The following is a 14,788-nucleotide window of genomic DNA, read 5'->3' on the forward strand; positions in this document are numbered from 1 at the left end:
CAGACTCTGTTTGCCCCAAAAAAGAAACTAAGTTTAAACTTGAACTACCAATAATGTTGTACATGGAGGCACTAAGCGGGAATGCATCCCTCAACATTCTACAATGCCTAACATAATTCCAGAGCATGTCGGGCACCAATGTTTCACTGCAGCAGTAATACTTCCTGCACAGTGCATCCTAAAGGCAACCATGTGGTGAATACATATAACAAAATCTGCAGTCAGTAGTCTACACTGTATCTGCCCCTGCCTAAAATTTGCTGACATTCAAAAAGGTCACAATGCCACAAAGCTATGACGACGACGATGCCACAGCCTCTCGAACACCATCTCCCATCATATGCATCAAAGGTATCAGCACAACAAACTGGAAAAGAAAGACCCAAATCACAAGTTAAAAATCATTCATCAAATGTGCACTTCTTTCGAAAATTTAAAATCTAGAATTTACAAGACTAAGAGCTTGATCAGAACGTGCACATATCTTTAATTTTAAATCTAGCATCCACCCTACCATTAATTTTTCTCAATGAAGGTAAATTAACCTAGTAATTCTGTTGGTAATGCTGACCAACATTTGGCAATCTCGATACTAAATTAAGATTATTGTTCTATAGTAAGGATCAAGATAACCCACAGTACCTGAATTATTCATCTTAGTGTAAAACAAGTTCACTAATATTAAACAAATAAAGAGAATGAGCCACAGCCGATAGGCCTCTTTTGACAGCCAATCTTTGTGCCCTGATCATGATGTACTAGGGTTTGAAGGCCTAAAAGAACACAGGAGGGAGACACAAGATGTTTTCAAATAGGAAATTCTTTAATGGAGACCAAATCCATATGTTTTCTATTTTCTTCAATGAAATTACTAAAAATAAGGTAATATATTGGACAAGAAATTTTCTAATAGAAGTTCTAGCTGTAACCCGAAGGAAATTGTCTAACTCGATTCCTTCTGACTACCTCCCAAGGCTTTCAGTCAGCGTGACCTCTGCTTGGGAAGGAAATTAATGTGGCAGCAATACAGATGCCTCTAAACAATGAAACATGCTGATGATAGCAAATATACAAAAGCTACAAGAAGAATTAGCAATGACTAGTTTCATGGTTTCCCACAAGAGCTGGCTATGAGCCGACGGAAGCCCTGGCGAAGGCCAGCTTTCTTTACGCTTTTGTGTCATCAACCCAAATAGTCTTTTGGTCTGACATGGTCTCAGGTTCTGATCATGCTCACCCAGAATCACATAAATCAGTCCCAGGATGTCTCACCCATTACTTATCCTAATGTCATTGATCTTTCTACACTTCGCAGCCCTTCTAACCAGTGTCATTGTTTGTTTTACAGCGACAACCTTGATATTGCAGCTGGAGGAGCTCCACCAATGGAGGATGACACCCCTTTAATGGTCTATTATGCCATCAAAGGCAGAGAAGCCAAGAGTGGAAGCAACCTCAACCAAGTGAAAACTTTTACGCAAACTCTGATGTCATCATTGAGGTCCAAAGAAAGAGGATGATTATGGTGCCAGTAGAATTTTTCAAAATTTCCATATATGACTCTGATAATAAAGGCACTCCACTGAGAGGAAAGATAACTTCCAGGAGGACTGATGATAGGTTGGCCGTGAATGATAAAATGCACCATTCTAATATTTCCCTCGTGGTGGCTGGATGGACAATGAAGGGGCTGCAAGGTACAGGCCTGTACCAAGCACTGAGCTTTTATTAAGTTTGACATGACAGGCTGAACCAGATGCCATATCATATGAGCCAAGCTTAAACCCAACTCCCAGCCCAACCCTTATAGACACAAGGAGAGATATTGTAGCACATCAGTATTTGTGTTTTGTACATATTTTGACTCCCATGATTATCAAATGGCATATCAAGGTTCTTCCATATATTAAAACATACAGCAAACATATCACTGCTGCTCTGACTTCATTTGTCTAACTAATTGGAATATAGTTTTGAGTTCAAAAAGACATAATTAAGAAAAAAGCATTCTTAAATAATAAATTACAACATTTGGTAAGAATGCCATAGCAAAATATGAAGGTATACACAGTAATTGAAAGTTTATCCTATTTATGATGCTTTGACATCTGAAAATATATTCTGATACAAACAAATGTAAGCTTTTATCATTGGAGTTGCATGTTTGTTCTGTTCTCTAATTTTACTCCTACTGCATTTTACCTTATGAAGATGCAAGATAATTAAATAGAGTATGTTAACGTGTGACCTTAAGTTGCTAATTATGCAATGTCAAGAATTCTAGATGACTGAGGTAATGAGTACAGTATCTTTGAGCAAGTTGTACCCATAAAAATCAAATTTACAATGGTGAACTTATAGGTTGTAGCTAATTTCAATCACCTCCCCACAAGGACACGAAACCCCTCATTGCTATCCTAAAACAATATCCTCCCCCGGATGCAGTTATCTTCATCGTGATCAGAAAAGGTGTCACATGTCATCCATCAGGGAAGAGGCTTGAAATGGAAACTAGTCAGGAAGGAGGGAAAGATCAGCTTTTCTAAGAAAATGTGTACCCATTTATTTATAAAGCATATTCCCTGTTTACAATGTATTAAAAAATCCTACCAGCTCATTATCAAGTCTTCTTGAACTCATATGTAGATAGCAATCCAACTGACTAATTAGATTTTTCAACAACATGAGGCAAAAAACAAAGCCAATAATTGCCATAAATAAAATTACAAGGATAATGCGAGACAATGAGGTGACTACTTATTTATCTAGTTCAGCAAGATTACCAAGATGCATGATATCACCGGAAAGAACAAACAACAGAAAGCAGCCCCTAACCTTGAGAGCAGGTAGATGCTTATGTACTCAATATTGTTGCTCAAAATTAGCCAAAATAGCCTCGACAATTTGGAGATCCACACAGGCACTTCTTAGCTCTCTGCGATATAAAGCCAGTTCCAATTTTCTGTTGACCAGCTTCATCTCCATGCAGACCATAATCATATGTCAGTTCAGTCATGGGAGGAATGTGTTTGATTGCAAAGAACATTATATGTGGATACTCTTCATCACCATGATCATATAGAACTGGTTGCCAAAAGACATTAGGCGAGCAGCTATGATTCATAAAACGTGCTATGTTTCCTGAATTCTTTGCACTTATTGTAATAGGAAATGGTCTAAACACCTCATTTGAGTTATTTATATCTGGATCTTCTAGTAACTCAGGCCCACAATTCCATCTGGAAGCTTTCTCACCAAGATATGTCGCTTGAAAAATATACTCATCTTCTTCACCATCATCTTCAACTCTGGTTTTACTGATAACCTCGCCTGCATATTCACAAATGAATGTACCTGCCCTGATAGGGTCCCAGGAACGTAGACCCCAACCACGGTCCTTTGTCCTGAAAACTTCAAAGTGGAGCCTAATTCCCTTTTGGGTCACCCTATTTCGGCAATTAAAAGAGCATTGACAAGAAACACTGCACTCATAAATCAGAGGCTTCCGTCTCACAAGAAGCCCCATCGAATTATATGGTAAATCACCGTCATTTTGTTGTGCACAAAAGCAGTTGGTATCACCAGGGAGACACACACTAAGGCACATGCAACCCTCTAAAGGCTTCTTTGAGATAGTATGACACAAATGTTTAACGGTGGTTACATATACAAAATGGTTTGGACCTCTCTCATCATCAACATCATTGATAAGGCAAACAGGTATGTTTTCTGCACCTGATGATATGTCAGGCAGTATGACTCTGCCTCTAGATGATGGGTTCTCTTTCCACTTCTGGATCATTTTCCATACCGCAATTCCATCAGGCTGCCCTGGTTCTCTCAGCAACTTGTACTTGAAAATATTGAATCCTGTCTTACCTTTCTCGACCCATGAGTCATCAATCTTATAAAGACCATCATAGATGTATATTTTGCCAGTTGGACAGCTAACATCTTTGGTACTACGTACAACCCGGATCTGATTCTTCCTGTGCAAGCTTCTTTCGAGAGCAAGGTTACCCCTTTCCAGTTTCTGGTCATCTGGTTGCTTCTTATCATGCTTACCACTACCTCCCTGGCCACTGTAAATTAAAACATCGACATCATCATCTTCATTCTCATAACCACCAGCCGAGACAATACAAATGGCAACAGGCTCATCTTTGTCAGAAAAACTAGCTGTCATGTAATCAATACCGGCCATACTAGGAGCATGCAATCCAATCAAGCACATCTCAAACCTAAAATAGAAAATATCCCCAATTTCAACTCCTGGGACAGGTCCGATCCTCTTTCCTGCATTAGCCTTGAGATCCTTACCAGACATGATGGCCCCAGCCTTCAGATCTTGGCGCCTGTTTACATCTTTTGCTTCATCCAACTGCAGAAGCCTCCTGCGAAGTGCATCATAGGTCATGAGGACAATCTCCACAGACTCCCTGGGGTGGTTTGATGAAGAGGGCAATAGGGGAAGCTCAGTGTTCAGACTCTTATTAGGTCGTTTGCGCTTGACATCTGTCCCTGAGCTGCCCGCCTGGTTGCTACTTTGGCGTCCTGCCCTCTTAGTCTTTCTGCCTGATGCTGGCATATTGTCATCAAGAGAAGGGTCCTCATCCTCATCTATGGAAACATTGGTCACTGATGGTGTCCAAAAAGTACCGGAGGTTGGTGTCTTGGCAGAAGTGGAGAATGGAGAGGCCCGCAGAGAGCCATTAGCACCAGGCGTCATTGCAACATGAGTATCTACAACACGAGTAGCAAAGGAGACAGGGTCAGGGTTTGATGGCTTTTGGTTGGGAGCTTCGTGAAAGCTGAAAGGGGGGAACGCCGGTGGGACTCCTGAAGGATATGATGAATCAGAGCCAGCAGGGGATGAGCCAAAGGGGGTGACACAAACAAAGGGTGGGACAGTTGACTGTGTAATAGCATTGAAGCCGAATGGTGCAGGGAACATCGGAGCCAAAGATCGTAGTGGTTTCACATCCAAGACCCCATTTTCACTGGACGAAGGAGTGCAATTGGAATGCCTTTCCATGGCAAACAAAACACTGGAAGCTGCAGAACAAGAAGAACCAATTTAATGAAGTACTCAGGTAATTTCCCTTCTCTTTATAACAGCATGAACTACTATAAAGAACAAAATAAGCTACAAGCACGCCAAATCAGGAGTAAGAAAGAACTAATAAAATAACAGCGAGGCAAAACATCTTAGCGATCTTTGAACAAGCCAAGGAAAACCGCTAAGTTCATCAAAATCGAACTTCGAAAAGCTAGGAAGAAAAAGTTCCTTTTTCCTAACAGAATGAACTACTATGAACTCGATTAAGAAGTGCAAATAAGCCAACATCACTTAAAGAATACAAAGGAAAAGAAAACAAAACAGAAAAAGGTTCTTTATCCAACTTCAGAAGGCAAGACGACTGCTTTTGGAGCGGAGACATACTTGCAGCTATATGTTTAGAAGCTAACAAGCTATGACAAAGGGAATAAAAGAAAAACAAGCTAAAAGCATTTGACAAAAGACATCAAAGCAGTAGAAGCAGCAAAGAATTAACAAAAGAACATCTACGAAAACCCTTAGGGATCTTCGAGCAAGCCAACGGAAATCCCAGAAGTCGATCAAAATCGAATCTTGAAAAGCTCGGAAGCACAAAAAGCACTAACTTGCCGCAACGACACAAAAGAGAGCTCACAGATTCGACAGCGGAAGCAGATTCCTCGACCAAATCTCTCGCTATAATAGTGGTCCAAGACAGCAGCAAACTGGGAGAAAAAGGGACACTAATCGAAGAACCGATTACCGGTAACAACCAGTAGCAAGGTCAAGGATCGTAGGCTACGGGTAGAGATGCAGCAATCCTCACAGACCTCGGGCGGTCTCGGCTCCTCTTGCTCGCATCTCTCTCTTCGCCTTTTGCACCTGGAGGTCTGGGAGCGGGGTTTGGTCGCTCCCTTCCCCCTTCGCATCTTTATTGTTCTCCTCTTGTCGGAACCTAAACGGAGCGTGAGAGAAGGGCGAAAAAGGTAGGGACCACGTCCGTGCTATCGTGGCAGCCCCGGCAGCCCTTAGATCTTCTCGGATCCTTGTTTCGATAGCGAAATGGGGAAGCGGACGTCGACCCAAATACATACCCAAGCGATCCCAGCCGTCGAATCGTATCTGCTGCAAGAACAAAAATTAAGGTTAAGACATAAAGTAATATTTTGACCATAATAGAAGGTTCAATTTTAGGCAATTTTAGCAAATTCATGTGGCAAATATGATGTATTATATTGATCTTTTTTTGTCAAAATATGCACATGAACTCATTTGAACTGATTCCAATTTCTTTTGACAAAATTCAATCCCAAGATCTTATTATTGACAGTCAAAAGTTGAGATATTCTCAAAATTAATTGGATAAGATTTGAAATAGTTAACTTTTGATAAGTAAATCTAATGCACCACATCTCTCTCCCTTCAATTTATAGTCACAAGATCACAGAAGTGAAATTATAGTCACCATGCAAAAGAATATATATGTTAGCATTTGTAAGCACCATCAATGAAGTCCCAATATCTCAGTGTCTTTTTATGCATACACCAGCTGAATCCCATAGTGTGAAACCACAATTGGAAACTCTACAAATCATGGACATGAAGACAATGTCAAAGCTGATTTATATTTTAGAGGAATTTCAAGGGAACTTCAAGGAGAATTCCAACTTCCATTAGCTTTAATTATAGTAAAGAGAAGTAAGAAAGTGATTTTATTTTTCTAATTGGATGAAAATATTTCAATTAGCCATCCAACAACTGCAAACTATACAACAGATGAAGATAAAAGAGCTCATGACACATGGTTTCACGTTGATATTGGTGGGAGGATGACAACATATGTATAAGAATGCAGATGCTTTGACCTTTCTTCACATCTGGCTCTATGGTATTATCATCTTTGGATTTGGAAGAACTTCAATTAATTTGCTCACCACTTGCCAGGCGTCTCTTCTCTTCTTCTACTTGCTCGAGCAATGCCTCCAGTTCAGCTTCAGTAAGTCCCTCTAAACGTTTCTGGAATTTAGGAAACTTTTGTCATTTATCTAGTAAAAGAAATTTATCAATTGTCATTTTATACAGTCATTAAATCCCATAAGATCTTCTAAAATTTCTCTAAGACACTAATGGGGATCAATGTTCCAAGATAAATTTGAACAAACATATTCTTGGTATTGAAAATTATAGTTTTACCTTGATATAAAAAGCAACACTCTTTGCTAATGTCCATGGACCAAAACCAAAATTTTCATATTTTTAACTTAATTCAGACATAAATTCCCTTTACACAACTTCTCATATAAACATGTTTATAGAATAACTTTTTCTTTTTCATAAAAGTCTTTTCTATAATTGGATTCCTTGTCATCCAAGAATACTGGTTTTAGGAATCAAAAAACACTTACCAACTCCAATACCTCAAATACCAAAAGCACCTTGTACTCTCGCTTACTGCAAGTCTTAACGTTCTAGAAGTAATCTTGGGTGTGCATTTTCATATTCATAGAGTAACATCACAACTTTAGAAATTTAACATGGATTCGTTTTATTTTCAAACATTTCAAGAATACCATTATCAATCTCAAATAGATATGCAAACTAAAAAGAGAAATTTACATCCAAAATGTCAAAAGTACAAAAGAAACAGACGTAAAAGGCAAGCATTTGTGAGATCAACTTGGAGGAAATAGTTTTCTGTACTTAAGGAAGCATTACTGACCTCCATGACTTTCTTTTCATAGTCTCTTAACTGCTGAGCATAAGTCATATCTTTGTTTGCAACTCTAAACATGTATGTAGAAATCCATCCAACTGTTAGGCCCAGGACAATAAACAATTGAACCACATTCCCTGCTTGCAAAGGATCAACCCCAGCAAACTGAAGCAAATGAAAAAGATAAGATTAAAAAAATTGCAGCATGGAAGTTCTTATACAAAGTAACAGATGTCATCTGTGTGTGCTAATAAGTAGATTAGATTCTCCACAATCTCATTAACTTTTTCCTTACTTCGTCAAGGTTCCAGATAAGTTCTACCAACTTCTCATCTAAAAAATATGGTTGCATAGATTGGATAATCTGATGGAGAAACTGAGTTGAAGAATTAGCATTACCTCCAGTCCACTTTTTAAACCAATGCCTGCTAAGGTGACTCCAAGACCAATCAGTAAAACATCCTTTCTTGTGTATCCAAATGGAACCTGCACAAAATATTAAGTCTAAACATCACTTTCACCAACCTTTCATCTCGAAGAGCTGATTAATCAATCAGAGTCTACAGCAAAGAAAATTACACGGTGGGATAATGACTGCTTATTCAATGAAATCCTGGTGGGAAAGATCCAATAATTTTCAAGGAAAAGGAAGGTAGGATATTGATATTGTGGCAAATGCTGGAGACTTTGTGCTGTGCTAGTATTGATAAATGATAACAAAGCACTAAATAATTAATTACAGCAAAAACAAAGACTTTCTCATGTGCTAGTATTAATAAAAGCATTACTCCAAATCATGGGCATCTGTTCCCACGCACAATAAGTGGAATAATCTTTTAGATGTCTTTCCAGTACACAGTACTGCAGATCGGATTCAACAAGATGACTTAGAACAGAATCAAGAATCACTACAATTACAAGAGAATTGTGTGTTTTTGAATGAAGTTGTAATGTGATCTTGGTCCTGAAAGACCATGTAAAGGTCAAACAACAGTAGAATCAAGTTCCAAAGAAGGCACCCATAAATCTTGTCAAATAAAATCAGAAATATATTGTTCTATGTGTTATGGATGATTAAGATAATTGTATATCGAAAATATTTACAATTTTTAAAATAAATATCATGAGAACCTCTAAGGTGATATATAAAGAGGAGAACAGCTAGACATGTATCTAGTATAATGGCTAAATGACCAAATAGAAAACTGGCATTAGCACAAACAGGAAGAGAACTATACCAGCTTTAGAAGTTATCCATGGTACATCTGAGACCAATCATTTTTCTTACTAACACGATCTTGCATAATGCTCACTGATTTTCTCCTAAACCAATTTTTCCTTATTGCTTTCTATAAGATTTAGGGACTAGAATTAACCTTTGCTCATGTTCACATGTTTATATATGTCAATATTGGGCAGCAATAGGACCACAATTTGGAAAAGGCGTCAAAATTTAGAAGCCAGCATTTGCGAGGAAGTAGACATCTTTTTTTCCATAATACTGTAGCATGGGATCAAACATGGAAAAATCTTCAAGGAAGAATTGACATAACCCGTTCTCACCTTCAGCGAACTAGAAAAAGGTCCTAAATAAATGATCAGATTGTTGCATCCTCACATTCCATCTGCCTGGTCAGGAGGATACAACACCCTCATGTCAAAGAGAATATTTTGAACATGAGGTTGAATCACTCAATTGGCATTGTGAAATGAAAGAAGAAATCAGTTTTGCTCTATAGAAGATGTACCCAGTCCACGAAGAACTTCCCAGATGTCAAATATTATACCCAGCCTGGAAGAGTTTTGTAAACATGAGATTTAGTTCACATTTTTCACAATATTTGCATCGGTTCGAAGTATTTGCACAGCTGGATTCATTCTAGGTTATTTCAGTTGCTCTGTCAGACTTTCATGCCTATTTGATCATTTTCTGAGAAAAGATGTGGGAGTGACTACATGTTTATGATACGTGGTGTTTTCATCCAACAGAAAAAAAAATCAGATGCATTAACAGCCTATTGGCACTAAACACTATAATATGGATCTATTGTGCAGCGTACCTCCTCTTTGTCTGATGGCTTTAAGTCATCTGGATTCCCTCCTGACGATGATGAACCAGTGCTTCTGGGAACCCCAGAGAACATTCTTCTCCTATTCAATCTGGAAAGCTCTCTTTTTAAATAAGTGACACTCTTGGCCCCATACGTATTTTGACAGCCAACTGCAGCAGCAGAGCATCAGCTTCTTTTAGGCTTTTAAATGTCAACTGATGACATAAGTCCATCTAATCAATGAATTCTTGCTTTATATTCAGTTCTAACTACAAGTAACAAATGTAGCTGATAAAAGGTAACTCTTAACTATAAAGAACAGCATCATATGGAGAAAAGCAAAGCAACTAATATGTAGAAACAAGGTTGCCTGGGTTATTCCCCCATTATTTCAGTTGAAAGTTCGATTCAGAAAAAAATATAATACAGCCATGGACTAAACTGAAATAGGATATGATAGTTCAATACTACAAAAACTTTATTTATGACCACTTAAAAAGAGCCACACTATAGCAAAATGCTCATTCTCAGACATCAAATTTATTTTCTTAAAAATAAAGCAACATCACTCCATTTGGACATATAATTTTACTAACATATGAAGGTACAAACTGTGCCCATTTCTATCTAGGTTGAATGAGGATGGCAGAAGCTAATTAGAATCCTAAGATTCGCCAAGCATCATTAGTACATAATGAGTAAATGAAATACGGATCCAATGATAAACACTTCTCCATCCAACTCAGCAAAACAAATGGTTGGTTCAAAATGAGAGTTATTTCCCCTATAAAAAAGATCCAATATGTTACTACTAGTCTACTATTATCAAGATATTGAGAGGATCATCTACATCCTCTCTCACAAGTAATTCGCCTCTTGAACTTATATATTTTGATGTTAGGGTCCTTCATCAATATAATCTCATGATTACTATCTTATTTTTATTGGTCACTTCACATAGTATATGTGGTTATTTCCCTTAAAGCAAAAATTTAAAGTATTCATCATTTTTCCTAAGTTCAAACTTATTGTTGAAAAGTTCTTTCAACGATCCATAATTTCATTCTACTCTAATAATGGTGGTGAATTTCAAAAGCTTCGTAACTTTTTTTTGAAACCAATGGAATCTTTCATTTTCTCACCCCTTCACATACTCCTGAATGGGACCGCGGAACGTTGTCATAAGCACATTATCTAAACTGGTCTCACACTCCTTACTTAAGCTTCCTTACTTTTTCTAATTTTGGTCTTATATATTTGTTACATCAACTTATCTTATTAATCGCATGCCCACTCTAGTTCTCAATATGATTTCATCATTTGAAAAACTATTTAAATCCACTCCTAACTATAGGAAATTACGTGTTTTTGGGTGTTTATGTTATCCATGGTTAAAACCTTACACCTATAACAAATTAGAAACCCGATCAAAAACATGTGTTTTTCTTGGATATTCTACTAATCAAAATGCCTTTAAATGTTTTGATCCATTAACCAAAATAATTTTCATTTCTCGTCATGTTGATTTTATAGAATTTGTTTTTTCTTATAAATAACTTGACTCTTCCTTACCTAGACGAACTTCCAATAACTTTGTTGATTGAGTCCCCCAAATTCATAAGCCACCTCATATTATCATTCTTGTTCAAGTTGAAACATCAACCCCAACCACCAATCCAAAAACTCTATCCACTCAAAGCCTACCAGATCCTTCCTTAATGGTACATGATGAACAATATGTTACCTTATTCATCCAGCTGCCTCATGAGAGTGTCACGCATCAATGGAATTCACGACAAGGTTTAGTTTCAACATCCCCTATTTTAAATTCTTCTTGTCCAACACGTCCTAGAGATATCATTGACCCTACACCAATTCATCTGATGGTTACTAGATCGAAAAATGAAATCTCTAAACCAAATAAACATTTCTTTGTTTTCGTAAAACAATCTCAAAAATTTATTTATGGGCTTTCTACTGTTAACCAAGCCTTAAAAATTCCAGAATGGTGAGCGGCAATGACTAAAGAATATAATGCTTTATTACGGAATAGTATATGGAACTTTATTCGGAATAGTATAAACCTTATACGGTGTAAATGAGTTTTTCGTATCAAACAAAATCATGATGGGTCCATAAATAAGTATAAAGCAAGACTTATTGCAAAGGGATTTCATCAATGTCAGACCTCGAGTACCATGACACCTTTAGCCCAATTGTGAAGCCAACAACAATTCATATTATTTTATGTCTGCCTTGTTTAACAATTGGGGACTTCAATAGTTGGACGTGAATAATGCATTTCTTCATAATCATATTTTCGATGATATATTTATGAGGAAACCTCCAGGTTTTATTGATCAAAATCTTCCTCAAGATATATATAAGTTACGTAAGGCTCTTTATGGTTTCAAGTAGGCCTCTCGTGCTTGGTATCATGAACTTCAAACACATCTAGTCTTAGTTGGATTTCATAATTCTCAATCTGATAATTCGTTATTCATTTATTCTCGTGAGGGCATAATCATTTTTCTACTAGTTTATGTTGATTTAATTATTACTGATAATAAATCAATAATAATTAATCAGTTTATTTAGTAGCTTGGAAACAAGTTTACAATCAAAGATCTTGAGTCCCTCAACTATCTTCTTGGTGTTCAAGTCATCCACACGACAAATGGTCTATTTCTTTCTCGACAGAAGTATATTTATGACCTTCTAGATCGCATAAAAATGTTTGAAGATAATATTGTTACTATGCTAATCTTTACAAGTGTTCCTCTTGCCGTATCCGATAGTGCTAATCTTAGTGATGCCACTGAGTCACCAAATTGTTGGCAATCTACAAGATTTAGCATTCACTCGTCCGGACATTGCATATGCAGTAAATAAATTATCTCAATTTATGCACAAGCTAAATTTCAACCATTGGACAACCGTTAAACGTCATTTGTGGCACTTAAAGGGCACTATTAATCACGACTTATTTCTCTGAAAGGACTCCCCTCTATTGCTTCATGTATTTTCGAGTGCTGATTAGACAAGTAATAAGGATGACATGATATCTACTAGTGCTTATGTCGTATTCCTTGGTCACAATCTAATCTCTTGGAGTTTCAAGAGATAACGTTCTGTTGCAAGATCTTCTACGGAGGCTGGATATCGAGCATTTGCTTCTACAACTGTTAAACTTTATTGGATTCAATCATTACTATATAAACTATTTATCATATTTTTTGATCCTCCATCGATATATTATGACAATATCAGGACAACATATCTATATGCTAATCTTATATTTCACTCTTGAATAAAGCACATAGTTATCGATTTTCACTTTGTTCATAACAAAGTTCAAAATGGTGAGTTACGTGTCCCTCATGGCTCATCTTCTGATCAACTTACAGATGCTCTTACCAAATCTTTGTCTTACCAATAATTCCTCCTATATCGATCCAAGATTAGTGCCCTTGATAGGAGCACCATCTTGCAGGAGCATATTAGGAAGGATATTATTAAGAAAAATAAATCATGATAAGATTATCATGATCCTCTCAATATCTTGATAATATGTTATAATGATTCTAAATCATAGAAATTATGAGAACATATTATCATGATTCTATGAATAATAAGGATCATGGTCTCAATGTGATCTCCTACATTATGAAATGATTTAGAAAAATATTTTATATTTATTATTGATGAAAAAATAATGTAATTATCCTATTTTTGTAATCTCTCGTTGTGGATATAAATTCATACACGCTATCAATAAAAATTCAAGCCAGTCATTTCTTTCAACTACGACCAAATATTTAACCAAGATTCTTGATATAACCGGGGTAAACTATATAGCCAGTAAGAAGAAGCTGCAATTTTTCGTGGGCTTATATGCAGCTCTGGTGTAACTGTTCCCGCCAGCGATTGATATCATAATCTCTCAAAACAAGAAGGTGAAACTTGTCTTACAAGTTCCGTAATCGATCCTCAGTCAAGCATAACCCAAACGCGAGCAATTCTATCGAAGGATCCTTCAATTGCAATCTAATAAAAACCAACATAGCATGCCGACAGATCGGAAGCGAATATTATGGTTCCTGAACCACTACGGAGAAGGCAAACAGAAAGGGAAGACACGAAAAGAAAACCTGAAACCAGGTTGCTTCTTGTAATCGAGAGGCGTCCATGGCCAGTAAAATGCACAAGCGCTAAAGCTGGATTGAAGACCGAGACGCTCGAACCCACGGCAGCCATTTGGGATTTGGCAATTTGGTGGTGGGGGTCTCGAGCTCCACTGTCGCACCAGAGAAGAAGCGAACGCGCAATTTATAGGTCGCCTTTTGCTTCTTATCCGACAAAATATCTTCTGGGCCGTCTTTGGGGCGTAAACCGAACCGCACCGGTCGCTATGTTTTATAGACCGAACTAATTAAACCGTACATTGAGACAGCAGTTAACCGGTTCAGCGAACGAAATACTGTACAATTATGCTATGTAACAGCGCTAATTAAACCGACTCAGCGTCTGTTCGATAGGGTCGGTCAAACTATGTCGAACCGAACCGAGAAGAAGCGAACGCGCAATTTATAGGTCACCTTTGCTTCTTATCCGACAAAATATCTTCTGGGCCGTTTATGGGTCGTAAACCGAGCCGCACCGGTCGCTACTTTTATGGACCGAACTAATTAAACCGAACATTGAGACAGCAGTTAACCGGTTCAACGAACGAAATACTATACAGTTATGCTATGTACCAACGCTAATTAAACCGATTCAGCGTCTGTTCAATAGCGTCGTTTCAAAGTTCGAACCATGTCGAACCGAACCGAATTGATCCATAACCAATTTGACCCGATTCATCAATGGTTTTGATTTTGATGACTATAAGCTCTTGCCCGGTTCGATTAATCGATTCCAATCGAATCGAACCAATTTTAAATATTTTCTTTGAGTACTTAGATTCTACACTTACAAGGTTCTGAA

The 14,788-nt window shown here is 37.5% G+C and overlaps 2 protein-coding genes across 4 annotated transcripts; both read right to left on the reverse strand.

Moving 5' to 3' along the window:
• Nucleotides 1-9: 9 nt before the first annotated feature.
• On the reverse strand, nt 10-6,140 carry LOC135588151 (histone-lysine N-methyltransferase, H3 lysine-9 specific SUVH1-like). Of its 3 annotated transcripts, none has more exons than XM_065080142.1 (3): nt 5,802-6,140; nt 2,836-5,055; nt 10-367 (listed from the first exon to the last, which is right to left on the reverse strand). In XM_065080142.1, the coding sequence occupies exons 1-2, from the start codon at nt 5,965-5,967 to the stop codon at nt 2,882-2,884; spliced, it is 2,340 nt and encodes a 779-aa protein (XP_064936214.1). In that variant the 5' UTR covers nt 5,968-6,140; the 3' UTR covers nt 10-367; nt 2,836-2,881. The 3 variants fall into 3 exon arrangements, with proteins under 3 accessions (XP_064936214.1, XP_064936215.1, XP_064936216.1); XM_065080143.1 differs by having other exon boundaries at nt 5,694-5,939; XM_065080144.1 differs by having other exon boundaries at nt 5,665-5,939.
• Nucleotides 6,141-6,727: 587 nt separating this feature from the next.
• Nucleotides 6,728-14,154, reverse strand: LOC103995162 (uncharacterized). The gene is made up of 5 exons (XM_009415686.3): nt 13,954-14,154; nt 9,812-9,972; nt 8,151-8,237; nt 7,758-7,916; nt 6,728-7,054 (listed from the first exon to the last, which is right to left on the reverse strand). Exons 1-5 carry the CDS (start codon nt 14,057-14,059, stop codon nt 6,956-6,958), a joined length of 612 nt encoding a protein of 203 aa, XP_009413961.2. The 5' UTR covers nt 14,060-14,154; the 3' UTR covers nt 6,728-6,955.
• Between the last annotated feature and the right edge of the window lie 634 nt (nt 14,155-14,788).

Source organism: Musa acuminata, chromosome BXJ1-8 (assembly GCF_036884655.1).
Source record: "Musa acuminata AAA Group cultivar baxijiao chromosome BXJ1-8, Cavendish_Baxijiao_AAA, whole genome shotgun sequence".
NCBI lineage: Eukaryota > Viridiplantae > Streptophyta > Magnoliopsida > Zingiberales > Musaceae > Musa > Musa acuminata.